This window comes from Taudactylus pleione, unplaced genomic scaffold (genome assembly GCF_031769625.1).
Source record: "Taudactylus pleione unplaced genomic scaffold, aTauple2 ptg000019l, whole genome shotgun sequence".
NCBI lineage: Eukaryota > Metazoa > Chordata > Amphibia > Anura > Myobatrachidae > Taudactylus > Taudactylus pleione.
The window spans coordinates 31,444,507-31,472,230 of NW_028284421.1; the positions used below are offsets into that span (position 1 = coordinate 31,444,507).

Here is a 27,724-nt window from a genome sequence, read left to right on the forward strand (position 1 = left end):
TGGAACTGGATGCTGTTTTCACCAGAAAAAGGGCATTTCTCGTGTTACTAAATATATTCTTTTGTATCAATATTTCCACTTGTTTTTTTAATGGAAGAAATTGTTACTGTAAGCTACGAGGCTGTCATGAGGAGTACAGTATGCAAACTATTGCTGCTGTCCAGGGCCTCGCGTTCGATGATCCCTAATGAACCCATTTCCAGCAGATGGCTCCCATACACTAGTGACGGATTGTGATCGTGATTTGTAAATTGGTGAAACATAACATGTACAATTTCACCAATCCTCCGACAGATCACGGAACATAGATTGCCGCCGGTCGGCATTTCCTACTGTCGGATTGCCATTTCTGATCCGATCGCAGGATCTGGCAATCTGTCGGCTGGTGTATTGGGCCAATAGGAAAGCAACACAGTACATAGGAAGGTGTATGGTGCATCCTTAGGTTGTGACTGGCATTTTCATGCTACAGTCACTTATTTTGTGACTTGATGATGTCATTTGTCAGGGTAAAGGGCAGGGCTGCTGGCCCAGGGTGCCTGACAACCTACATTGGAGAAGGGACTGATGTAAATGAGAAAATATTCTCTATAAAGAGCTGCCTACAGTAATATGTAATATATATATATAAATAATAAACCTTAATTATAATATTAATAATAATAACAGATGCTAAGGATGGCATCTTTTCATATGTGATTTATATATATATATATATATATATATATATATATATATATATATATATATATATGGTAAATAAATAACACTACTGACTAATTACAAATATAAAACAACTGTACTTTTGGAGTCATGGTAGATAGAGCAGGTGTGCAGGATAAAGCAATGCTTCTGTCACACTGCTGTGTGCTTGGGACAGCCAGCCACAGGAGAATGAGCAGCCGCATATAATAAATATAATATGTGTTAGCAGCTGCCAGCGTGTGATAAATAACAACCTCACCTACAGAACATTACGCTATGACTTATCAGGGTGTCTCCATATTAAAGCAGAAGTGCAGTGTATGTACTTAGGTGTTTGGCATAACTAGTGCTAACTAGTCCCAATGCACAGAGACAGCACAGCACTTAGTTACATATAACATGACCTGTACATGTGCGATTAGACACCGTAGTATAGCTGTGCTCGTGTTTAATCCCGACATCCCGGCCGGCAGGAAGAAAATAGTTCCTGAATGAGTTGCCCTGAGACGTCCCATACAGGAGAGACCTCCCCCATCTGGTCTCCTGCCTGGAGGTTTAGAAATAGGAACAGGCTGCGCTCCCCCAGTGTCCCCCTCCCATCCACCCAATGTATGCCTCTGCCCATCACACCCCTTATATAGTCAAATGCAGTCAAATGGTCGGCTGCAGCGAATAGAAGGAGCCAGCCTTAAAAAAAGCCAGCACTAGGAGAGAAAGGCAAGGCTCCCAAAAAAGTATTGGGTGTCCTGAGGAATTTCTCTGCCCCCCCTCACCCTTCCCTGGTACATATTTCTGAGACTGGGACAGCTGAGAGTTTGCACTCCAGCCCAGGGCTCAGACTAAGAAGGACTGAACCGCTCTCTGCATCCTCCAAGGCTCTGTTCCCTGTCCCGTTTCTCTGTCTGACTAACCCCCCACCCAAACACCAGCCATGGACGCCATCAAGAAGAAGATGCAGATGCTCAAGCTCGACAAGGAAAATGCCTTGGACAGAGCAGAACAAGCTGAAGCTGACAAGAAGGGAGCAGAGGACAAGAGCAAACAGGTCTGCTTGGGAAATCCCTTCTCCTCCAGAGCCACTTGCCCCGTCTATAGCAGTGCCAATGGACGACATCAAATGCCACCTTGGTTCAAACCCCTGTAATACAAATCATCTATACTCAGTGATAATCACGGGTACACTTTTCCTATAGTCCTGGAAAGTACATCATTGTATAATCAGTTTTCATTGTCACTAAATTGACCTATAGTGGATTATCCTCAAATGTGCTAGTGATAAATTTTCTCCATGATAGATAGATAGATAGATAGATAGATAGATAGATAGATAGATAGATAGATAGATAGATAGATAGATAATGATTATTTGAGACCAGAAAGAAGGAAAAAGAAAGTTTTCTCTTTGTGTGTTGCTGAAGCTGGCTATAGCCCAGCATGTCTAGATAGACCTGGTTAACTGTTTAACTCACACAGAGGAGCTCAGCGCTGTATTACAGTGGGTGAGAAGAAGGTCTGGAAACACATTGACTGCAGTCACAGTGTTATATGTATCTAAGTAACTGGGATAGATCTATAATGTTACTCTGCTTTGAACTGAAAGTTTAATTGAAAGTCTGGTTTACAGAGTTGAATTTGCATATGGAGAATATACCATTTTACCAATGTCTTTAATGTTTGTAATGCTGCAAACTTTTCATCACCCAGTCTGGATTCTTTTAATTCATCTCTGTGAGTGAGGCTTTAATTATTAACAGATTCAATACTCTTGCTTCTTCCACATATTACATAATTCACATGGTGATAGATAGATAGATAGATAGATAGATAGATAGATAGATAGATAGATAGATAGATAGATAGATAGATAGATAGATAGATAGATAGATACGTATGCAAACATATATATATATATATATATTTTATTTTCTTTTTAACCATTATGAAACCCATTAGTTAGAGGAAGAGATTGCCCAAATGGAAAAGCAGCTGCGGGTGACAGAGGATTTGAGAGATAAGATTTTGGATGACCTTCATCATGCTGAGGAGAGCCTCCTAACTTCAGAGGAGAAGGCCACTAAGGTATATGGCTGTACCAATGACATCTGTCTAACTGTATTCTCTCTCTCTCTTTCTCTCTCTCTCTCCCTCCTCCTGGTTCCTGTCCTGTACTGTCTCTCTGCACCTCTGTTGCCTGCTGCACCACCTTATTGCCCCCTCGTCACAACCCTCGCCCATCCACCCACTACCCCACAATGGCATTTGAACAACCCTGTATCAGCTGGAGGATGAACTTGTAGCACTGCAGAAGAAACTAAAAGGTACTGAGGATGAGTTGGACAAATATTCAGAAGCTCTTAAAGATGCCCAAGAGAAGTTGGAACTTGCCGAGAAGAAAGCCACTGATGTAAGTTGAGGTTAAACAAAGTCCCTGACCATTGCACACCCCCTGATTTTATTTTTTTCATTTTTGCTATGACACTCTAGCTTTGCACTTGCTCCATTCAGATATTCTTCCCCACAATGCACTGCATGTGTCACACAGGAGCATGGGACATTACACACAGGGTTTTTTTGTTTCATTTTTAGTCCATACAATCTGTTTATATGTCATAGCCTCTTGCTGAAACATATTTAAAGATTGGAGAAAGTACATACGTTTAACAAACTAACAGTGTGAAGAGGGATCATTTGATTTAATCTATCTTCCCTTAACTAGCCTATAGGCCAGTTTATTAGTATAATATGGATTAATTCACAAGTACAATACAGTAGAACACTATAGTGTTTTGTGGTGTGATTAATATGCAACTCATGTAACTAAGGCCCATATATACTTTAAGCAGTCCACAGTGTTTGTTTTATATGTGTGTATGCACAAACATACATAAATATATTTATAACCACTTCCTATTAGGGACACTGACAACTTTCCCATAGGGGGCAGCAAAATGTAAATTCTCCCAGGGTTCAGTGTAGATTCTCAGACAGTGTAATTGGAGTGATATAAGAAATATATTGTATGTCCCAATTGAAGATAGTATTGCCATAGGGAAGGAAACTGGGCATTAAATGAACAGTTATTGGGAATGACATAGCTATTTATGTGTCATAATTCTAATTTAAAGAAATATTTGTCATGCATGCCCTTATCTTATGGGTTCAAGGCAAATTTAAAGGCTGTACAGAAAGTAACAATGTCTACCCTCCCTCCCCCACCACAACCAGGATTTGATACAGTACCATAATATAGTCCAGGGGTTCCCAACCACGGTCCTCAAGGCACACTAACAGTCCAGGTTTTAAGGCTAGCCAAACTTGAGCACAGGTGACTTAATTAGTATTCAGTTATTTTGATTTAACATCTGTGCTCAACCATGGCTATCACTAAAACCAGGACTGTTAGTGTGCCTTGAGGCCCGAGGTTGGGAAACACTGATATAGTTGATATTATTGTAATTGTATTTAAGGTGATTTTTTAGTAAAAAAAATATATAATTTTGCTTTTATATAATTTTATTAAAGCATGTCAGCATCAGCATACAAATGAATATTTTCATTAGGTTGTATGTTGGGGTCCTTTTTCCATTAGACCCTATTATTCCCAATCTCAGCCATCTATTGACTATTAAACAGTCAAATTGTATTAAACAATTGCATACTGATTGTCATCTATATTTTGACTTATTTAAATTAAATGCAAACCTCATTAATGTGTAATATTACCTGCAGAACATTTTTTTGTAGCCACTATAGAATGTAAATAACTACCATTCCAATATATAAAAAAATAATTCACAAACATGATGCAGAAAAACCTTTAGGTTTTACATTTGGGAAATGATTTTCATGATTTTCGGTGTATTGAACAGATGTTTCTATGGCTGTGGAAGAGCCTTTTTTTGGTAGAACTGTTTTTTTGTGTCTGTGGAATTTTACAACTTGTGTTACAGCTGGGAGAAAAATGGCAAAGGAAAGAGAGATTTGTACGTTTATATCTTGGTGATGCCTTTCTATTGTTAGCTGATGAGGTCACAGAGAAAAGAGTCTTAGTAGATGACAGGAGCCATTTAAATTTTGCAGTGACCTCTTTCCTCCATGCTGCCAAGGAGAAATCTAGCCCTTACAGTAAAGTAAGGAGGAAGATGATACTTGCTGGCCCTGCAGAGTGCAGAGATAGGAGCACATTTGGTTTATATATAACTCCAAGCTTTATATGGTATACACTCAAGACTCTCTGCCTCAGCTGTCTGCTCCCTGTCAAGTGTTAAATAACTTTGTTCTGGGGTGTATCCTACAATATACAATGCCTACATGATGAGACTATCTGTACATTACATGTTTTTTTTCCATTCACCAAACAGCTTATACTTACTCTTTTTACACATAGACATAACAAAATGTGCAGTAGGGAAAATATTTAGATTATAGATTAATATAAATAACAATTTTTTTTTATTATTATTTTTTACTATTTACATACTTTAAATCTAATTCCATAGATTGAGAGTGGATGTTTTAGATTATTTCATTCCAAAAATAAAAAATCTAATCTTTAGGAAAGTGTTAAAACAATATTGACTTTTTAAAGCCAGCTGAGTACAGATGTAATGTGAGCAGTGCATAGGGTTGAAGCTTGTAGGCTATGATACAATGGAACATTCTGTATTGTGGAGTGAATGAGGCTGCATATGGATTCCAGACAGATATTCCTTATAAGGAAAAGTATGTTGACTATTTAGAAATCGCTCTCCATGCAGAATCCAGTCAGGGAGAGCGGATTTCATTTGGAAATTTAGGAACAGTTATTGGTGTTTGTTTAATGTTAGAAGCAAGAAGAGACTTGTCTTAATGAATTGGTTAATTATAGGAAGGCCGAAGGCTAGGCAATGTAACAAATGGAATAAAATACTTCATAGGCATATGTTATTCTCTGCCAGAATATTACCTATAAGGGAAGTTTTGTATAATTAGTACTTAAGATTTGGCTGTTGTAATACTAATGATCATTACAGCCGCACTGTTTGTAATGGAAAACTCTTCATTTATGAGTTAAATCCATTTTTGTATTCATTAGAGGCCTCAGTGGAACCCTTTATGAGTTAAACCAGTTTTAAACTCATTGTTTCTCCATTATGATACACAATGTTAAACTCATCAGTGAAAACCCATCCACCCATTCAAATATACTATCAAACATTTCACATGGTAGTATTAATAAGATAACATTTATATATATATATATATATATATATATATATATATATATATATAAAACATTTTTTTCTGAATAAGGTTGTTCTTTTGCAATTTGATTTAAAAAAACTCCACTAAAATGCATTAAAGCATATGTAAAATGATCCCATCTTGTCTACCAGTACTTCCTCCCCTATCAAATTCCATAGCTGAGTACCTACCTGCTGTATATCAACACACACACACATACTCTTAGGATCTAGTGACTTGTTCTACTGTAAGTACAATAAGTATGAGGTGCTTTGTGAAGAGAGTGCTGAGTTATTTTTATATAAATTATATATATATATATATATATGTATATATATATATTATATATACATACACACACAAACACACACACACACACAGGCAGATCTGAAAATATGAGGAACGACGTACGGGAGTGCACAATAGTGCATACACACTGGAGATATGCATATTATATATATATACATATTTATATATACATATATATACATATATATAAACACACAACACACACACAACTGCTAATACCTATGAATCTAGAACTAAAACTGTACGTATGCCTAAAGCCAGGTACACAATAAACGATGTGTGTACCCAGCGACGGCAGATGTGACTGGACGATATATCGTGCAGTCAATACACACTGCACGATCTGTGTATGACCGCCCGATATAGCATTCCCCCGCCACATCCAGAAGCATGCACTGCAGGCAGATCTGAAGATACGATGAACGACGCACTGGAGTGCGCAATAGTGCATACACACTGGACAATGTGGATGATTTGTTGTTCTGATTCGCCTCAAAACGACAAATCATCCAATATATTGTCTAGTGCAGTGGTTCTCAAACTCGGTCCTCAGGACCCCACACAGTTCACGTTTTGCAGGTACCCCAGCACTTTCACAGTTGTAATCATTACATGCTGACACATTTTAAAAGGTCCACAGGTGGAGCTAATTATTTAACTTGATTCAGTGTGGAGACCTGGAAAACATGCACTGTTTGGGGTCCTGAGGACCGAGTTTGAGAACCTGTGGTCTAGTGTGTACCCAGCTTTAGTCATGCTTACACTGCAGTAGTGATACAGTAACTTAGTTAAAATCCCCGCAACAAATTTGCTACTGCAGGGCTCTGTGCAGCCCAGAAACATTGGTAATCATTATGCATATGTGAATATACTTTTTTTCATAAATCCTTGAGTGCCGTGTCTGGTTACTGCTGCATACACAAAGTACTATTGTACTAAGCCTTGGAGAGAGATAAAGTACCTGCTGATCAGCTTCTGCCATTTTTTAAACTACCAGTGTGTAAAGTGACAGGAGCTAATTGGTTTGTACTTTATCTCTCTCTACGGCTTAGTACATCTCCCTCATAGTAATATATATATATATATATATATATATATATATATTTATTTATTTATTTATTTTTACACACATACATAAATATATAAAGTACAATAATCAAAATTATATTTGTTTATCAAAGTTTATACAACAATAATATAGTTATTAATAGTTTCACGTAGTATCTATATTGAATTTGAATTTATTTGCCACCACAATAAAAATAAGGGTTAGCTGAACGCCTGTTCAGAGGGTGGTTAAAACAAAAGTCCAGCAAAATAAGGGTTGTAGAAAAAAGAAGAAATATAATTTTTTCCAAAAAGAGTTCTTGTCATGATATGGAAGGGCCTATTTATCATTCGATATTTGCAGCATACACCCCAAAAAACACCTATATTTGGGGAATACCTGCAAATATTAAGTATCGCCCCTATGTATACCTCCTATATCTGCTGTGCTCCCACCATTTCTGACAGCAGCTGCAGCCCCATAGGTGTCCATAGGGGATGCAATGCTGTCAGATTTACTGAGCTCCGGGATGCAAAGCATTCTGGAGTTTGCTCTCCACAACTAACGCTATCTGAAGATGGCGGTAGCCGCTGTAGCCTATGGGCTACATTCTCAAAAATTACTGCCAGTGGGTTCCTCCCGATGTGAAGTGACCACTGATGCGGGACAGGCTTTCAGAGCCCCTGTCTCTGTATATGGTATTTGATACATTCGGGCAGTATATAAGTTCTTATTGCCGTGAATAGTGGCAATGAGAAATTACAATTATCGGCTCTGAATCCCAATAATGGATACATATGCCCTGTAGAATCCAAGGTGATATCAACTATTAACAGTTCTCTTTTAGCAGAACAGTAAATAGCACCCTCTGTTGGAACTAAGAAATAATACTCACTGTAGAAATGTGCTTTGTATTCTGTTATGAAATCAATGGGAGACATTTTTGTAATCTAGTTCAAAAGAAAAAGTTGGTGTAACCCATATCGACCATTCAGATCCAAACTGTCATTTTAGAAGCCAGCCTCTTGCCTATTTGCCTTGGTATAAAACATCTTTATTTATAACCAGTTTGTATATTACTCAGGATAGCATTTATGTTTTTAAAGTTTGTTGATTTAAAGATATCAATGCTATGGTATAACATTAATTGCAGGATGATCTGCAAACTTATAGTAATATAATATTTAGAGAGCTATTCATCAAGGTGAGCGGGTCCGTTATACATGCAGAAACAGTAGTTTCCCCATGTTTTATGTAACGGACCCTTTCACCATTAGTACACCGATGAGTCCCACTCCTTCCTATTGGAAGGAGATTCGGAGTGCAAAGTGGGATCCATTCACCTCCTCCAGCCCTCACTGTGCGCATGACTAGACAAAGTAAAAATGCCCATCAGTATAACGTTTTACTGCAGTTAGTGTCAAAAGTAGTAATGGCAGGGCTCGTAGGACAGCTGCTTTTCAGAGCAACTGCCCTGGCACCGGGGCAATACTGAATTGCTTTGGTGCATTAGTGTCTGCCACAGCAAATTGTATACATAATTTACGCAGGGCCATCGGTAACTAATGATGAAAATGCCCCATCCTGGCCATAAAATAAGAGAATATAATGGGCCTGATTCTGATTTGGGAGTAAAGCAAAAAAGAACAAGTAACTCTGCACCTGGACAAACCATGTTGCAATGCAAGAGGTGCAAAAACATACTTTGTTTTGTAGGCAGGGTAAATACAGACTGCTTTTGCATGTAGCCCATAACATAACTGCTGGACAGCTTTACTTTTAACTTTGGACACACTCTTCACAAGTCTAGATCCCTCTGCACATTTTAAAGGGATATTATAGCATGCCTATATATATAGGGACTGGTTCTGAGGTGGGAATAAAGCAAAAAAAGAGCAAGTAACTTTGCACCTTGGTAAAACCATTGTGTACTCAGGCGCTGCAGTACAGCATGGTTTTACCAAGGTGCAAAGTTACTTGCTCTTTTTTTTTGCTTTATTCCCACCTCAGAACCAGACCCTGTATATAGGCTATATATATATATGCGATATATCCCTTTAATCTGGGACACCTATGATTTATGATTAAAGGAAGGTGAAATCCAGTCTTGAATTTAGCCAGCCATAGAACCTGTGTAATTCTTAGTTGTCCCGATGATATGGCAATATATATAATTAACTGGTTTAAACTACCTAATATTATTTATGTTGTTGTGTTACTTATGCCACCGGTAAATCATATCCAAAAGATACATTGAAAGGTTTTATCTTTACAGGAATGTATTTATATTAATAACTTTATTAGTAGGATATCATAGTGAAATTACTAATTCATACAGTTGTACTGTAATGTAAAATATGCAGCAACCTTTTAGATTAGAACAGTACAGTCTTGTATATGGTACATTATAGAGTCCCATTTATATTAGTTTATTTGCTGATAAAGACAAAACTACCTTTTTACTGTATGTAAAACAATATAAATAAATGTCAGTATAGATTTCTGCTTTCACACAATGCAACTCAATTATTTTGTGCACCGAGGTAATTAGTGGGCACCCAATGTAGCAATTTAATTGTTTTTGGGTGCCCATTAATTATCGTTCTTGTCGCAGCTAATTAGACATGATTTAGCCGCGTACAGCGGCTAAATCCATCTAAAGTCCTGGTTAGGATGCCCAAACCGCGGACTTTTCGCACATTTCTGCTCGCCTCCTCAGGAGGGGGCTGCGCAGAAATGCTAGTGACGGCAGCTGTTCACACAATAACGGAGCAGCAATTGAATTGCTCCGTCGTGTGCCTGGCACTGACAATCACCGGCACTAACAATTGAATCGGCCCCTCTGAGTGCACTATCCTTACCAGACCACTGCATTCTGCCTGTGTGAACATCTACATATGACACTAATATTGTGCCTATGTAGACTTGTGTGAGTCTGGCACTTATGCCTAGGGGAGAGAAGGGGCGTTCTTACCCAGCCCTATTATAGTAAAGGTGTGTTAACAATAATTGTGAGCACATGAAGAACAGCAACCAGTCATATATATCTGAGATTATTTGTGTGTGGCCTTGGGCAGGAGCTTGGACTAGAGAACTGCTTGTGATTTTCTGATTGTGAATGCACCTCTGGCGCTAATATGTGCTCTTTCTTCTCACATGCATACATGCATATATATATATATATATATATATATATACATATATATATATATATAAAAATAACAATTTTGTGTTTTAGCAATAAAAACAAAAATATTTTCATATGCAAGATGGAGAGTTGTCTCTTATCTATTTCATATTTGGGGCCTGATTCAGTACTAATCGCAAGTGCAACTATGGACACGGGGTCTCGCGCAGGACGCTCACAAGCGGGTCGATGTTACCCAAATGCGCATGCGCACGACGGAGGCTGCTCCGTCGTGCGCATGCGTGAGACCCGGCGAGCGACGGGAAAGCTGTCGCTCGGGGTCTCGCTACAAAGGGGGTGTGCTGTCGATGGTGAGTGACAGCACGCCCCCTTTGGTGGGCGTGCCGGGACGTGGCTGCCCAGACGGAGGCGTTCACATGGGAACACCTACCGTCTGGGTCCGGCCCCACTGACATCACTAGTGATGTCAGTGGGAGTGATTTTGACTCTGATAGAGCCAAAATCACTCCAGGGCTTGCGGCAGCGAGACCCTACCGCCGGGTCTCGTCACAAGCCCAATGGTCTTGACCATCGCGACCATCATCATGGACGCTCGCATAAGCTGTGGGTGGTAACCCACAGCTATGCGAGCGTCCAAAAGGCCGCTCCAAATTTAACTAGGACGGCCCTGATTCAGAGCGAGTGCTCTGGTCAGAGCGTCTGGCTCTGAATCAGGCCCACAGATCAAGCGATTGTTTGCCATTGCGCATGCGTATAAGCCGCACTATGCATGCGCTTTGGGATTACTGATGCTCAGAGGAAACCACCGCAAACTGAGTGACTGTTTGAACGCTGTTTCCTGGGTGTGCATAAATTAGCCACTACGATTGCATAGGCAGCATGTGTGCGCGGAAACTTGCAGTGTCTGCACCATGTATGTCAAAATCTGATCCCATTGAGTATAATTGGGCTAAGATGTCCGTGTCCTTCTGGCATCTCTACATATCAAAATAGATCAAATAGATCCCTAACCTAGCACAATGATTAAAAATGACTGTATATTTATAATAGTGGAGATATGTCCATAAACTACATAATTCACATTGCCAATAAGTTAGTGCTCCACTGCCTTTATTACAGCTACATTAGGATTTATTAGAACATAATGCCAACTCACAAGTAAACAGCAGTGCATTGTGCACAGTTTTTTGTAGTTATAATCATAGTGGGTCTTGGAGGTCTAAGTATTAATAATAGCGGACATATGAATTTTTAACGATACTATCCTGGCTATGTAATAAAATTAATTTGCATGGACAATGGTTGCGGGAAACGATTTCCCTTCTAGTTAAATCCCGGGCACATCGGAGGAGCACTTCACATTTTGAAAAGACTCGTCCTAAAGCCGCGTATCCACTACGCGATGTTACTGAGCGATTGCACAATTACGATATCGTAATAACACAATCGCTCAGTAATTGTGCACAAATCAGGCACTATTATGTTGGAAACGACCAGCGATGCGCGCTCCCGTTGGTAGTTTCCGACATCAGTTATCTACTGAACATGCTGGTCAATCTGCCGATAACGACAGATTGCCCATGTTCAAAGATGATTAATGTGCCTACACTGAACGATCAATAGTTCAGTGTCGGCACTGCGGGGGGAAGGGGAACGACGGTACAATTACAATGTCGTAATCGTACTATCGTGCTGGTATCTGCTAGTGGATACGCGTCTTAATTTTGTCAATTACCAGAGCTGGTAAAAGGCTGCTGGAGAGGGATTGACGATTCCTCCCCTGCGAGAGTGCCTCCATAGGCATAAAGCATTGATAAATAGCCCCTTAATCTTTTCACTATTCTTATTTGTGCACATGTATTTTTACCTAAATTCATTCTTATGTTTTTTTCCTTTTAGCCAGTTTTTAGGGTATCTGGTCAGAATGTCGACATTCAGAAAGGTGACTGCCTTCCTAAAGTCCGTGTTGACATTCAGAAGCTAACAATATGTTGACATTCAAAAATGTCACCATGGTTAAAATGTCAACATGTTCATAATATCAATATTTAACATGTCTTCACCAGAATGTTGACATACAGTTTTATGCTTATTTTTAGGGTTAGGGATAGGCTGAAAAAAGAAAAAAATCTGTATGTCAACATTCTGGTGTGGATATGCTAAATGTCGACATGAACATGTTGCCATTTTAACCATGTAGATATTTTAGAATGTCGATTTATTGGTCGTCAACCTAAAGTCAGCCCGAGAGACTTGCCCTCTCTTGTGGGGGCCAGGAGCGCTATACGATTTTTGGGAGCCTCACGGCCATTACAGGAAAGTCAGCAAGTATGCTTTGCTCCCAAAACAGCCAGTTATCACTCTCCTTGCTACTTACCTGTAACATCGGTCTCTCCCAAAACACAGACTGTCTAATAAGCACATAACTGTACTGTACAGCAGTCCAAGTACCATACAGGGGTCTATTCAGCAAGAGTGACGATGTTGCCCAGAATATTATCGGGCAACATCATCACGAGATTTTATCAATTATGATAAAATATGGAAGCTATGCTGCAATATTTTGAGCAGGGACAGCGGTTGCGGTAACACGCTGTCCCTGCGATGTCACGGAAAGTATTGTTTTCAGGATTCCAAAACTTCTGTTTGTTTCTCTGCGCATGCTCAGTAATGCGCTTGGGAACAGTCTCCGTCCCTGCTTGCGGTGAACGCTGACGGGGTAAGTACAGCTCCAGCCTCCCGAAATTGTTTGACATGTGTATACAGGCTTTATACTAGCCTGTATACATGTATATTTATGTGCTTTTATATTTAACATTTATATATAAATGTTAAATATAATCGCACATATACATGTATACAGGTTAGTATAAAGCCTGTATACATCTGTCAATCAATTTCGTCAGGTTTAAAAGGCTCTAGTCGGACTTAGCTGCCGCCAATCACCGGAAAGCAGGGACGGAGACTGGGCGGGCTTACAAGATGCTGCAGGGACTTATGGGAAAATTTCCCTCTGTCCCTGCAGTTTTCGGGATATTTAAGTATATTCTTCATATAACGCCATTCTGAAATGGCGGTATATAAAGTAAATATTTTTTGAGTGATTTAACACTTTTTGCTTTGCTGAATAGCAAACAGCGTTAAAGCACTGTAGAGATCAATGGCTGATCCCTACAGTGCAGTATTCAGCGAGATGGGAATCAGAGGAGAAGATAATTACGTTCTCTTCTCCATTATCCAATTGCTGAATAGGGAATTTACAGAAAAAATATAGAAATCATAGTTTCCGGTTTTTTATGTAAGAAAATAATTGCTGAATAGACCGGACAGTAAGCAGTAAAAGGGGCCATCGAAAAAGATGCTTGTCCTCTACTGTACATGTGACAACTTGATATGAAGCAACCAGTATCAGTTTGGTGTATATTAGTCTCACTGATAAATCCAGTTACAAAAAGGCATCTATGTAACGTAAAATACTGCAACCAGATTTATAGTTGCCATTAAAGTTGCCACTAATTCCTTCCTATACTATAGATAATTGTGTGATTAGAGAATAAAATAAAGTGTGTTATAAAAAATGATATGAACAATAAAGACTAACATTACAGTAAACAAGGTTTCGATCTCATTCGGCTATAAAATGTGTGTGGCCTGTAAATTTGCGTGAATGCATGACAAGGCCTGCAGATACTTTTATATTAAATTACAATTTTATTTACATACTAAAGTTGTTATTGATATTCTTACAGCTACCACTGCTTTTAGATTATTTTCAGTCCAAATAGATGTAACTTTTAGTAATGCGATGTATTTGAGTACTTCCAGAGTTGTTGCTTATGTAAGATACCCCTTATTAACAAAAAAAACAATTCAATATTTCATGTCCTCTTCCAGGCTGACAGTGTAAAATGTTATCTATCAAACTGCCATTAGGTGGCAGTAGAGTCCCTCCTTTACCTTGGGCAGCAGACAAGGAATCTTAGTAGGGTCGTGTGTTAGGTGTGTCTGTCCATGTGTGAGCGGGAGGTTATTGCATTGATAGCCCGATCCCCCCTCACCCTGTAGTCAGGCCGGGGCAGATACTGAATCCGTGGGGCAGCGGCAGCAGCAGCCCATCCCGGCTCTGTGCATCGCTGCTGGCCTCTAATTTGAGGGTTAATTGGAGGGGTTGGAGCCTATGTAAGGAGGAGACTTCCTGTATGCGGACTGAGCGAGTCAGAGTGAAAGCCATTTATCCATAGAGGGGGCGAATCCCGCTCCGGCTTACACTGGGTGTAGTTAAGAGTGAGTAAAAGTAACCGGAAGTAAGAGCAGTCTCCGCCGCTGCTGCAGCTGTAGTGAGAGAGGCAGACATGGCCGGCATGACTTCCCTGGAGGCCGTGAAGAGGAAAATCAAGTGTCTGCAAGACCAGGCGGACGCGGCAGAGGAGAGGGCTGAGAGGCTGCAGAGAGAACTGGACGCGGAGAAGAAGCTGAGAGAGACAGTAAGAATAACCCCTACTACCTACTCCCTGTGCACCGCCACCTCTGCCTGCCCAGCCCACACTCACTTCCACAGTGTCAGCAGCTCACACGGCCTGTACTGCCCACACTCTGCCATTGTACCAGTAGCACCCAGCCACCCACTCCCACGGCCTGTCCTGCCCACACACATTGCCATTGTCAGCAGCTCCCACTGCCACCTATTCATGTATTACCCACAGTCAGTGCCACTGTGCCAGCAGCTGCCACGGCCTGTACTGCCCACACTCAATGCCATTGTGTTAACAACTTCCACTGCCATCTTTGCATGTACTGCCCACACTCATTGGCACTGTGCCAGTATTACCCACTGCCACCTCTGCCTCTACTGCCCACACTCAGTGCCACTATGCCAGCAGTTCCCATGGCCTGTACTGCCCACACTCCTTACCACTGTGCCAGCAGCTCCCACTGCCATTTTTTCATGTACTGCCCACACTCATTGCCACTGTGCCAGCAGCTCCCATGGCCTGTACTGCCCACACTCATTGCCACTGTGCCAGCAGCTCCCACGGCCTGTACTGTCCACACTCATTGGCATTGTGTTAGCAACTTCCACTGCCACCTTTGCATGTACTGCCCACACTCAGTGCCTCCCACGGCCTGTACTGCCCACACTCATTGCCATTGTGTCAGCAGCTTCCACTGCCACCTTTGCATGTACTTCCCACACTCATTGGCACTGTGCCAGTAGTACCCACTGCCACCTCTGCCTGTACTGCCCTCACTCATTATTACTGGGAGTATAGTGTGACAGTGGGAGTGGTGAGTACAGAGGTGAAAGTTGGAGCTGGTATGCTATACTCCCAGAAGTAATGAATGCGGTCAATACAGGCACAGATGATAGTGGGAGCTGTCAACTATGCCTGTACGGTTGCAGCTAGATCCTATTTGGAGAAAGGACATCTCTGACGTTGCAACCACGTGACTGCTTTGGCAGCGCCGGACTGCTCCAGTGTTACCATCCATGTGAGCATAGAGGGGGAATATATTCCGAAGGGTAGCGAGCCCGCGAGGGACCACTTTTGGCCCCCCGTTCGGATCCTTGCACCTCCTCCTTTGGTCGCTGGTCACGTGGGTGTCACGTCAGAGGTCCTTTGCAGCACCCAATTCTAGACCTAACCATGCCTGTACTCGCTGCACTGATTACCGGGATGCAGTCAGGAAGCAGATGGTTGAAATGCTGACTGCCGACTTCCCGACTGTGAAATCCCAGCAAGGTACTAATGACAGGCGTCGGAATCCCGACGCCAGTCATTAGACCTACGCCGGGAGCCCAGAATACCGAATGAAGGTAAGTCGGGCGCGGACAACCGCGGGGGGTGGGTAGGGTTAGGTTTTAGGGCCCCCGGGGGAACTTGGGGTTAGGCACTCCCCTGGAGGGTTAGGTTTAGGCTGGGGAAGGGGGAGCTAGGTTAGAGTCAGGCACCCCCCCCCCCCACTTCCCTCCCTGGCAGACTTGGGTTTAGGCTAGGGGGAATTTAGGGTTAGGCACTAGGGAGGGAGGTTAGTTATGCACTCCTAAAGGAGGTTTGGGGGGGGGGGGGGGCCCGTGTAGGGTTAGTAAATACTTACCTTTTGGAGCTGTCGGAATCTTCGGGATTTGAACCGCCGGACCTATTCGGCAGTATTTCAAACCGATCCCCTGATTACCACTGTACCAGCAACTCCCTCTGCATGTAGTGCCCACACTCATTATTACTGCCAATATAGTGTGCCAGTCCACACTGCCACCTATCCCTGTACTGCCCACACATTATTACTTGCAATGTAGTGTGCCAGTCCACACTGCCACCTCTGCCTGTACTGCCCACACATTAAAATTGTGCCAGGCCTCCCACTGCCAACTCTGCATGTACTGCCCATGCTCATTACTACTGGTAATAGTGTACCAGCTCTTACTATTGCCTTCACACCCCAATCATTTTACTGCACTTTGTTACTGCTTTATAAAGATCCATTGTCTGCTGTGCCTGTAACTGGTAGTTTTGTACATTCTAACATGGACTGATGATCCCTCTGTTGTATTTATCTGGATTCTTTGTGTTTAGCCCTCATCAGATGTGCTAATTATGTGTTACTGTTCTGGGTAGAATGCAGGACTCCTTTTTAGGCATAATGAAAACAGATAACTTTTTTTATTGTAAATAAAAACATTGCATTGCTTTCATGGCAAGCTTTTAGTTTTCTATTTCATTAAGAACCATCCAAAATCTTTGCAAGTATGATCAGTGTTCTCCCCAGAATTTTTTTCCAGCCGGGTGGCATCCAAAAGTAGCCGGGTGGGGGCCATCGCAATTATGCGCGTGCCGGGAAAAGGGGTATCTCACTTACCAATCCAGCCCGACAGGTCTCAGGCTGCTTCCCCACTGGCTCTCAGTCAAAAGTGCCCATTATACAGTGATCCCTGTAGTTTTCCCCTTTATGCATTGCCTTCAGTTTAATTTTACCCTTAGGCATTGCCCCCTGGCTTAAATAGTACCCCCAGACTGGTCCCTTATGTAGTGCCCCCAGGCTTAAATAGTGCCCCCAGGCTGGCCCCTTATGCAGTGCCCCCAGGCTGGCCCCTTATGCAGTGCCCCCAAGTTTAATAGTGTCCTTTATGCAGTGCCCCCAGGCTGGCCCCTTATGCAGTGCCCCCAAGTTTAATAGTGCCCCTTATGCAGTGCCCCCAGGCTGGCCCCTTATGCAGTGCCCCCAGGCTGGCCCCTTATGCAGTGGCCCCTTATGCAGTGCCCCCAGGCTGGCCCCTTATGCAGTGCCCCCAGGCTGGCCCCTTATGCAGTGCCCCCAGGCTGGCCCCTTATGCAGTGCCCCCAGGCTGGCCCCTTATGCAGTGCCCCCAGGCTGGCCCCTTATGCAGTGCCCCCAGGCTGGCCCCTTATGCAGTGCCCCCAGGCTGGCCCCTTATGCAGTGCCCCCAGGCTGGCCCCTTATGCAGTGCCCCCAGGCTGGCCCCTTATGCAGTGCCCCCAGGCTGGCCCCTTATGCAGTGCCCCCAGGCTGGCCCCTTATGCAGTGCCCCCAGGCTGGCCCCTTATGCAGTGCCCCCAGGCTGGCCCCTTATGCAGTGCCCCCAGGCTGGCCCCTTATGCAGTGCCCCCAGGCTGGCCCCTTATGCAGTGCCCCCAGGCTGGCCCCTTATGCAGTGCCCCCAGTTTAATAGTGTCCCTTATGCAGTGCCCTCAGACTTAAATGGTGCCCCCAGACTGGTCCTGGCCCCAACCCAGCACTTACCTTTACTTGCTGGACGCTCCCGCTGCCTCGTGATGACTGGATCTAACTAGATCCAGCAGGCGCGCGGGGCAGACTCCTCAGTTCGCGGGTGACTTCATGACGTCACCCGCGCAGTGTTTCACTGGGAAAGCTGACCTCTGAAGTGATCGGAGTCTTCTTTAGCCTCCGGTCACTTCAGAGGCCAGCGTTCCACAGTGGGGTCAGCGGGGAAAAGTGCCGGGCGGCAGGCTGTTTCTGCCGGGCGATGCGTCCGCAGAAAACAGCCTGGGGAGAACACTGATGATCATTTTATAGTGAATGGGTTGTCTGTCCTAGGAAGCCTATGTGCTGTGTTTTGGGTATCTCCCTTCCAGTACAGTCTGTTTCCAAGCACTGAGGGAGGGGATTTTGGGGCCTGCCTATGTGAAAGAGAATTTCAGGCATGCAACAGGGTTCATATGGACAATAGAATTAACTGCTTATCTTCATCCACCTGGGGTGGGGTGCTTAGTATTTGTGTATAGGATGTGGATAATGGGTCTTGCACTACATGACCAGTATTCAATGTCATTATAAATGATCAGGTTCTTTTAATGCACTATTTAAAATTTTTGTTTTGTGGTTGTTCCTACCCTATAATGTCCAATTACAAGTGACATTGTATAAGAGCACATCATCTGCGATATCTGACACTTTGTAGTCTTACCACTGAATTGAATTCCTCCCGACCCGTATGCAAATTACAAGCTATTTATATAGCGCAAACATATTCCGCAGCGCTTTACAGAGAATATTTGGCCATTCACAAATGTATAATGTCCTGCTCCTGTGTTTCCATGCTTAGTTTTGAATTGCAATAACATTAGTGTGATTAGTTCATTGATCTTAAACTATATTTTAAGCTTGTTTATTTCTGCCAATGTGATTGGAAAGTATCTGGAGGTTAATCTGGAGCAGTGTGTTATTGCACTGTAGGAACTGGTCTTACAGTAATCCTTGTACATGCATGCCAGTATGTATATATGCCGCTGTATAATCTATTGTTCCTTCTACACATTGAGGTTCCCTTATTCACAACGTAAACCCCAAGATTTGCTAAAGCCAGGGACTTTTATGTGACCTGGGCTGTAGATACTGTGTAGTTGTATAGTGCAACTGGGAGTTGCTTTATAACTTTCCTTGCCTTATAAGGCCACAAGACCAGCTTTGTCATGTTAAAGTATATAGAAGTGTCCTTCCCTCTAGAGGCCACAAATTCTCCAGTGACACAACAGGAAGCACTTGCAGTTTATTCTTGTTGTAAGCAAGGCAACTTTTTCTCAGGCACATATTTTAATAACTTTGCAGAATTGTTCACTTATCTGCTGCTAATGCGCTTTTAAGTTGCTACCTAACACATGAAAATCTTATTAAGAATAAGATGAATGGTTCCTTTTTAAAAGTTTTTTAGATTTTTTTTGTTAATGCAGGTTGCTAGTATAATAGACTGTATTGGGAAAAGCGCACAGAAACCGCATCAGATGCATACAGAAAATTTATTTCTGGGGTTTGTCCCTTTTAAAAAAAAAATTGTATTGAAATATTAGAACATGCTTATAAAATAGCACTCTAGCAGACCAAATACCCCATCCCTCACCCACGATGTTAGGCAGTGCTTCTCAAGTTCTATGGTCTTGTAATCACATGGTTAGCACTCGATTGGGAATGATTTACCGCTGGACCCATGCCCGGCGATTGGAATCCCGGCAGAGGAGGAAATCCCGATCGTCCTAAGGTAAGTATATACTAACCTATTTCTACCCCCTAACCCTCCCTTAGGGGTGCCTAACCTCAATCCCCCTTCTAAGTGCCTAAACCAAACCCCCCCCCCTTCCCCGCCGCCTAAGCTGAAGTCCCCCGGGGGGTGCCTAACTCTAGCCCCCCCTAGCCTAAACCTAACCCTAAGTCCCCCCCTGGGAACCCTAACACCCCCCCAGCCCCCCCCGACTGCATACCCTTGATTGGGACCATACATTCATCCCTTAAACAGCATTCAAATATTTAGCTGTAAACCATCTTTGATTTGTACTGACAAATTCTTTTTAACCCTTTAGTACACACTTAACCTGTGGTGTCAGTTATATAGCATTCATATGTGGTAATATCGTATTTCCTGTTCCCTACTTCAGAAGTTTTGTTTCATCTGAAGGAATGTATTTACAGACAAAGGGGGAACTTTATTTTGGTAGTACTAAATTCTGTCCGCCCTGTATTTTTACTTATCTATCATCTTACAATTTCTTGTTAACTTCATGTCAATTTATGCAAGCACCCCTATCACCTCTGATAACACAATCACTGTTAAACAGGTAGAGCAAACTTTCTTGGGATGGGCTACAGTAATGTAAAATGCAACTTCTATAGCATCCAGCACTCTGGCAAGTGGAGAAACTATGTAACGCCAGCGATGTGGCCTGGGGCTGAAAGTTGTCTCATCTGTAGAGTGTGTGTATGTGTTTCATATGCAGTGAAAACCTGCTTAGGGTTTTGTGTACTCGGTTCTTAATGTCACAAAAAATGTGTTGTGTGTCTATACATACATGCATATATGCATGCATACACGCCCTCCATGCTCGGCAAACACGCCTGACACTAGTGGCTAAACACGGAAGTTTTAATGTAAATGGCGTCCTATAAGACAGGCCTTTGTAACTCTTCATGTCACACTTTTATGTTGAGAACTAGCATGTTTATGTATATGTGGCTGGACCTGATGGTTATTACTTTTGTACACTTATTAATGTAGTATCCTGAGGCCTTACTTACCATATTAGCCGTTAAGAACAGCAGACATGCCCATGTCCTCTTGCAAGAAAGCGGAAGTTAATGTTTGCATCTAGTTAGAGAGGTGTGTAACCACATCCTACATATGTTTGAGACTACTCCCTCACATGGTCTGTGCACGCTGACAAATTGTACTAGGCAGATACAGACTAACGAATACTAACACTACTGTACCCCAACTCATTTCTTTCCTTCAGACCCCACTCGAGCTGTAGCTAATGACTAGTTATATTCGTTTTAAAAAGCTGTGATTTTACCTCCAGTTTATTTACATAGCCTTGGTTCATCATGACACAATCTATAATAAAGTATGGTGTACTAAATGACGACTGCATGTTACAGTGCACACACATATTCGGGTTGGTTAGGTCTGGGATAATTCTTGTAGGAATGATCTCATAAGGTGATAAAGATATAGTTGAAAAACAGCCATTTCTTTGAGACTTTGTGGGACCCCTTTGTGACATTACTTGGTTAGGGGGTGCCAGTAGGACTAGTGCTTCAGATGAAAAACTAAATTATGTATTTGGGAGGCATACACACACTGCTTAGAAAAAAGTTTGGTATACATGCCTGACCAACAAGTAGCTGAAGCCTTCCAAAATAGACTGACCTAGCCATTACACGCACCTTCATAGTTTTTGTAACATGTGGGTGACTTATACACTGTTCCATTGTGTGGTAATGTTCTAACCTGTGCTATTGTATGGTACAGTTGCCTTGTTCTCTAGTAGGTAAAGAGCATCGGGTTTAGTGCCACTCACCTCACCAGTCTGTTGGCAGGGGTTGTGTGAACTTGACAGCATTCTTTCTCTTGACCACCTAGGCTGAAGCCGATGTAGCATCATTGAACAGGCGCATCCAACTGGTAGAGGAGGAGTTGGATCGTGCTCAGGAACGTTTGGCCACAGCCCTTCAGAAACTGGAGGAAGCTGAGAAGGCTGCAGATGAGAGCGAGAGGTGAGTCTGACCTGTGAGAGAGAATTGTTTGGGTGGGTACACACTACAACGATATCTGCACGATTTGTAATTTCTAGGCAAATTGGAATGACAAATCATGCAGTGTGTATACACAATTGCGCGCTCCCATGGGTCGTACACTATATCTTTTGGTTGGCCGTGCAGCATGGCCAATCGGATATCGTGTACACGGTGGTGCAGTTTAATGAAGGACAGAATTAGATATTAATCTGTCATTTATTAAATTGCTCAGTGTGTACGGGCGATCACAGATGGTCCGGGACAAATTTCCTTCATATTGTATTGCAGGCACTTAGATATTTACTATGAAAGAGGTGATCGTTGAACTCCTAAAAAAGTAGATGGATCAGTAGGTCCAAATGGTATACATTAGAGTGCTAAACAAACTAAGAGAAGTGTTTGAAGTGAGTGAAGAATGACAAATCTTGTTCTACTACATAGGAAAGACTGAAGGGAAGGATGTGATAACTATAGATATGTGAATTAATGGGAAGTAAATCCATGAAATTGTTTTAATAATAAAAAAAATCAAATTACGAAATCCTATGCAATATTGATTTGCTGCTGGGAGAGTCAAACGTATCTAGTGCATTTGTATTGGCTGTAACTAAAGCGATAGATATGGGTGAATCAGTGATGTAGATTTTAGCAAAGCACTTGGGACATATTTATTAATTCTCATACATATATAATTTCTTAACATGGCTATAAGAAAGGAAAGCAATGTGTTAGCAGTAAAGTGACCACTAATGTGATTTCTTAATTTCCTGCATTGGGAGCCAGATGCCGTACTGTGCATGCGCAGTCCTTTCTGGGGAAGGGTTCTTTAGACCCTTGTAGCAGATAGGCTACAATGGCTATCCCTAGGCGAATATCACATTCGTTAACAGGGCCGAGCAGAGATTGGTAAATTCAGTGTTTTAGCAGCCAGCAGGGGCTGTAATTGAAAATGTAGGATCGCAGCAGATATCTCTGAGTGGTATGTAATATTTGTGGGTGCCCCCTTTTAAAATGGGTGTTTTTTGGGGATAAACCGCAAACATTCTTTTCTAAATATGACACTTGAACTGTTATCCAACAATGAATTCAGACACTGAAAATCCTTTACTCCAGATGGTGGAATGTATAAATGTTAAGGTTAAAGGACAGGACACAGTGTTGTAGTCAATTATATAAGCTCAGTTTAAGGGCTGGTAAAGAGTGGAGTACCTCAGGGATTGGGTCTAGGTCCTGTTTTGCTTAGTGCAGTGCTACCTCTGCCATTACACTTCAGGTTTTAAGGATATCCATGCTTGAGCACAGGTGACTTAATTAGTACCTCGGTCAGTTTGATTTAACCATCTGGACTCAAGCATCGATATCCTTAAAACCTGGACTGTTACAAATGAGTTTCCCAAACTCTACCATTATTGTAGTCATATGTAATCTTACTTTTGGCCTATAAGGGAAGGTCTAATTTTTTGCACAGGATGGTAACCAAGAAGGAGTAAAATAAAACTGTAGTGATTTAGAGAAAATAGAGGAATAAGCTGTGTGAAATCTTAAATTGAGGTTAACAAAAACAAGTAAAATCTGAAGGTATAATACAGAATCAATTGTTATGTAATAATGTCAACAGGAGGAAAAGGCACCTTGGAGTATAGTTTCAGGTGATATGAAAGCAAGTAATGGGAGAAGCCAGTAGAGTTTCTCCCTGTATAGGGAAAAGTATTAGTAGCAGGAAAGGAGATGTTATATTCCCGATCTATGGGTCACTGGTAAGACCTCCTTTTGTATACTATGAATAGTCCTGGAGGCTCTATCGCCAAAAACATTAATAAAATAGAAAATTCAGGAGGACCTTTAAGATGGCAAAGGGTATGTCTAGCAGAACTTGTCAGGAAGGACTTCAAGAGCTGAACATGGAAAGATGGATCATGGGTAATATGATATTAAAAGATAGAGCCAAGAATGCAAAAGATAAACGTGATTATTAAGGCCTAGGTCTAAAAAAACACAAAAAATGGCAACTACATAAACCTGTAGGCTCTTTTCTGCCATCCACTTCTATGGTGGTGGCTGCCATTGCTGTGTAAGGTTTGTCTACTCATTTGCTTTTGTGTCATTTTATATCTCAGAGGCATGAAGGTCATTGAAAACAGAGCCCTGAAGGATGAAGAGAAAATGGAGCTACAAGAGATCCAGCTGAAGGAAGCCAAGCACATTGCTGAGGAGGCTGACCGCAAATATGAAGAGGTGAGGAAGCTAAAATTCTTTGTGTGTGGCTAGAGAAATAAAACTGCTCTTCCATCAACAGGGAACAAGAAAAGTAGAATTATTCTTCAGTATTAACGTCTCTGATAACTTTTATCATTTGTTACAATCCCTGTTCGTTAGTCTGTGTTTGTTTCCTTGTAGCTTGGAACTTGTGTTTTAAAGACCCCCCCCCTTCTGTGTAATAGGTTGCCCGTAAGTTGGTGATCATTGAGGGTGACCTGGAACGTGCAGAGGAGCGTGCTGAGCTATCAGAGAGGTGAGTTGTCTGTTCCTGAACAGCGCATGTTGTCACTGACACCCACATCTACTTGCACTGCACACCGTAACCACATCTCTGTACGTTTCACAGTAGTTCTATGCATGTAACTGCAGAAGTCTAGAGACCTTCAAAGTTGGTGTTATCTGTTGTGAAATAAGATGGGTTGGTAGATGTATGGTTTTTGTGTGTGTGGGGGGGCGTTTGATGGTCATCTAACTTACTAAACTAACATTAAGGCCCTGATTCAGAGCCGGACGCTCTGACAGAACGCTCGCTCTGAATCAGGGCCGTCCCTTTTTGGAGCGGCCTCCTGGCCACTCGCATAGCTGTGGGTAACCACCCACAGCTATAGCGAGCGGCCAAAATGATGGCCATCGCGTCCATCAGGCTTGCGACGAGACCCTGCGGTAGGGTCTCGCTGCCGCAAGCCCTGGAGTGCTTTTGGCTCTATCAGAGCCAAAAGCACTGCCACTGACATCACTAGTGGGCGTTCCCATGGGAATGCCTCTGACTGGGCAACCACGCCCCCGGCACACCCACCAAAGGGGGCGTGCTGTCAATCACCATCGACAGCATGCCCCCTTTGGTGCGAGACCCATAACGACGGCTTGGCCGTCGTTATTCGGGTCTCGCACATGCGCACGACGGACCCGGATCCGTCGTGCGCATGCGCACTTGGGCAACATCAACCCGCTTGCGAGCGCTCAGCGCACGCGAGCGGGTCTGAATCAGGCCCTAAGTCCCCATGTCACTAAACTGTGATTTGCCCACTTATTTCACATTGTGACAATGTCTTAAGAATCCACTGGCTTTGCCAATGGAATTGTTTTTTTTATAATTGAGAAGTGCTGATTGTATTAACGCACTAGAGTGTAAAATATAACCCTGTTCCCTCTTAGCTGTAGTGTGCCATCCTACTGAACAGAATTATGAAGGGCCAGTGTTAACTGACTCCTTATTGGTTTTTAGGCACCTTTAGGCTACTGATACTTTTATGGAGCTTGAATTCTTTGTCTCTTCTTAAATTTTAAGAATGAGCAACATACTTTTGCCCTGTGTCTGATAAACTTAAATTAAATAGTAGCATCATCACAGATTGTTCAGTGGTCCATGAATGACACTTCAGAACTGATAACCCAGCTCCTGCAAGGCACACAAGTATAGCCAGCTTTAACCGATATGTTCTGTGCTCTGCATCCTCTACCACATGTAATGATGTTTGTTTTTTTTTGCATGCTCCACACATTGTGAATGGCTTATTCGCTGCTTCCTTTCATGCACTCATTAATAGTCGCTACCGGCAGCTGGATGAGCAGCTGAGAATAATGGACCAAACGTTGAAAACACTAATAGCCTCAGAGGAGAAGGTACTGCTGCCAGTCTGGGCCCTTTCTTTATCCTCGGCTGCTGGGCTTCAGATCTCATCCTGCTCCTCCTAAGTCCTGAGTAGTAGTGTTCTGTGCTTTACTCTATTATTTCACATGTTTTTTTTTTTTATAGTATGTATTTCTCAATCTGAGAAAAAAGCTGTTTGGTCCACATGTAAAAGATGTCTTGGGTGTTTTTCAGCTTGTGTGCAGAAAATTTAAGTCTAAATTACAAACCTGGGCGAAATGACAACTTTTTGTGCATTGGTATGACCACTTTATTAGTATCAAATTGCGTTTTTTGTGAAACGACCTTTGCAATTTGTCTAATTAGATGTTCAGAAATTGTTTTTTTTGTTTGTTTTAATTGCACTTTTTCTTCTATCTGGATATTTTTCCAATTATTTACCCTGCATATCTTTTAAATTGTGGCCCAGCTTTTTATTTTAGCTCTGTAATTTTCCTCTGTTCCGGTTTGGTTTTTCATTCTTTTCTCTCCTCTTTCAATCTATTTTTTTTTCTGTTTACTCCTGCCACCTCTGCCTCTTACCCCACCCCATCCAAATAGCAAATGTGCCGAGCTTGAGGAGGAGTTGAAAACTGTCACCAACAACCTGAAATCTCTGGAGGCCCAGGCAGAGAAGGTAGGATGGTGAAATCTGCTCTGAACCATGTCTGGTGAAGAATTTCTGCTCGCAGATAAATGAAATGGCATGCTTTAAAGATCTATACCAAGAGGGATCTCCACGTCTCTGTGCAAGAGCCAGTGCTTTTGTTGTCAGAGTTACCCATATGGGCATTGCAGTACAAGAACCCTCTATCCTGGCCATGCCACAGCCATAATCCCTTTAGTGCCATACCATAGAATATGCTATGACTAGAATTTATTAGAAGATTGGCAATGCAGTGGTTAATGAAGACTATTACTCGTTAGCCCTCCCCCTTTGTAGTTCTTGCCAGCGAAAACATTGTTTAGGTATGCAAATCATTAAACAAAACACTTGCTGAAAGACTGATATGGAAAGTAAAAAAATAAAAAGTACATATTGTGGGTTCTACCTCCAGTGTGTTAATTTAAAAAATGTGATTCAGTCAGATCTTCTTCCATACATAAAGATTTATATATTTCGGATTTGAACTTCCCTCTATATAAACAGCTATAACTTTTTGTGAACTGTCCAGAGTAAAATATCATAACGTCCAGAATACAATACCTTTTAATGTCCAGAAAACATTGGGGATTTCTTATGGTGAAGGTTTATTTAACACTATCCCCCTCCCCCCTCTTGTTTGTGTACTTGTTTTATTTTAAGATTCCGCGCAATCCCTGTGGTGTTTGTCTTAGTGATGTTTACCTCTGATGCATTACCTTTGGGACTCTTACTGTAATTTTACCTTGTATGCACCAGCAATGTTACATTTATTTAGATAGTTATTCTGCTCTATTTCTAGATGATTAAGCATTAGATACCGTAAATAGTTTTTCTATATGTAAAGGATTCCAATATTTGTTCTTTTTTAATGTATGACAACATCTGGGATATTGTACTGAGAATAAATGTCACTAAGGCAGACCTGATAGTATATGATTGTCCTGGCCACAGGCTTGTAGTGATCCCATTTTATGACTTGTGGCTGTTTTACACATTGGCTGCGACTTGTCGCAGTTAAAAAGTAGTCTGGTACGCTAAGACTTGTTGTTTTTCTGTTCACAGTACTCCCAGAAGGAGGACAAATATGAGGAGGAAATCAAGGTTCTTACAGACAAACTGAAGGAGGCAAGTTCTACACAGCATTGTGCTCTACACCTGTAATTTGCTCATATGCAGATCCAAGGCTGACTTACTAGGTGGAGACTCATAATGTCT

General features: G+C 42.1%; 1 protein-coding gene across 5 annotated transcripts in view; it reads left to right on the forward strand.

Annotated features, from left to right (window-relative positions):
- The first annotated feature begins 1,507 nt into the window (after positions 1-1,507).
- The window catches only part of TPM1 (tropomyosin 1), a 43,253-nt gene continuing 17,036 nt past the window's right edge, over positions 1,508-27,724 (forward strand). For 2 of the 5 annotated variants that reach the window (XM_088446446.1, XM_088446437.1), the window contains exons 1-7: positions 1,508-1,750; positions 2,984-3,109; positions 21,820-21,953; positions 24,092-24,209; positions 24,416-24,486; positions 26,425-26,500; positions 27,572-27,634. In XM_088446446.1, the coding sequence (XP_088302572.1) occupies positions 1,637-1,750; positions 2,984-3,109; positions 21,820-21,953; positions 24,092-24,209; positions 24,416-24,486; positions 26,425-26,500; positions 27,572-27,634 (702 nt within the window). In that variant the 5' untranslated portion in view covers positions 1,508-1,636. Of the gene's footprint in view, positions 1,751-2,983; positions 3,110-14,762; positions 14,918-21,819; positions 21,954-24,091; positions 24,210-24,415; positions 24,487-26,424; positions 26,501-27,571; positions 27,635-27,724 lie in introns of those variants that run through there. The other 3 variants (XM_088446429.1, XM_088446454.1, XM_088446450.1) reach the window with 3 other exon arrangements.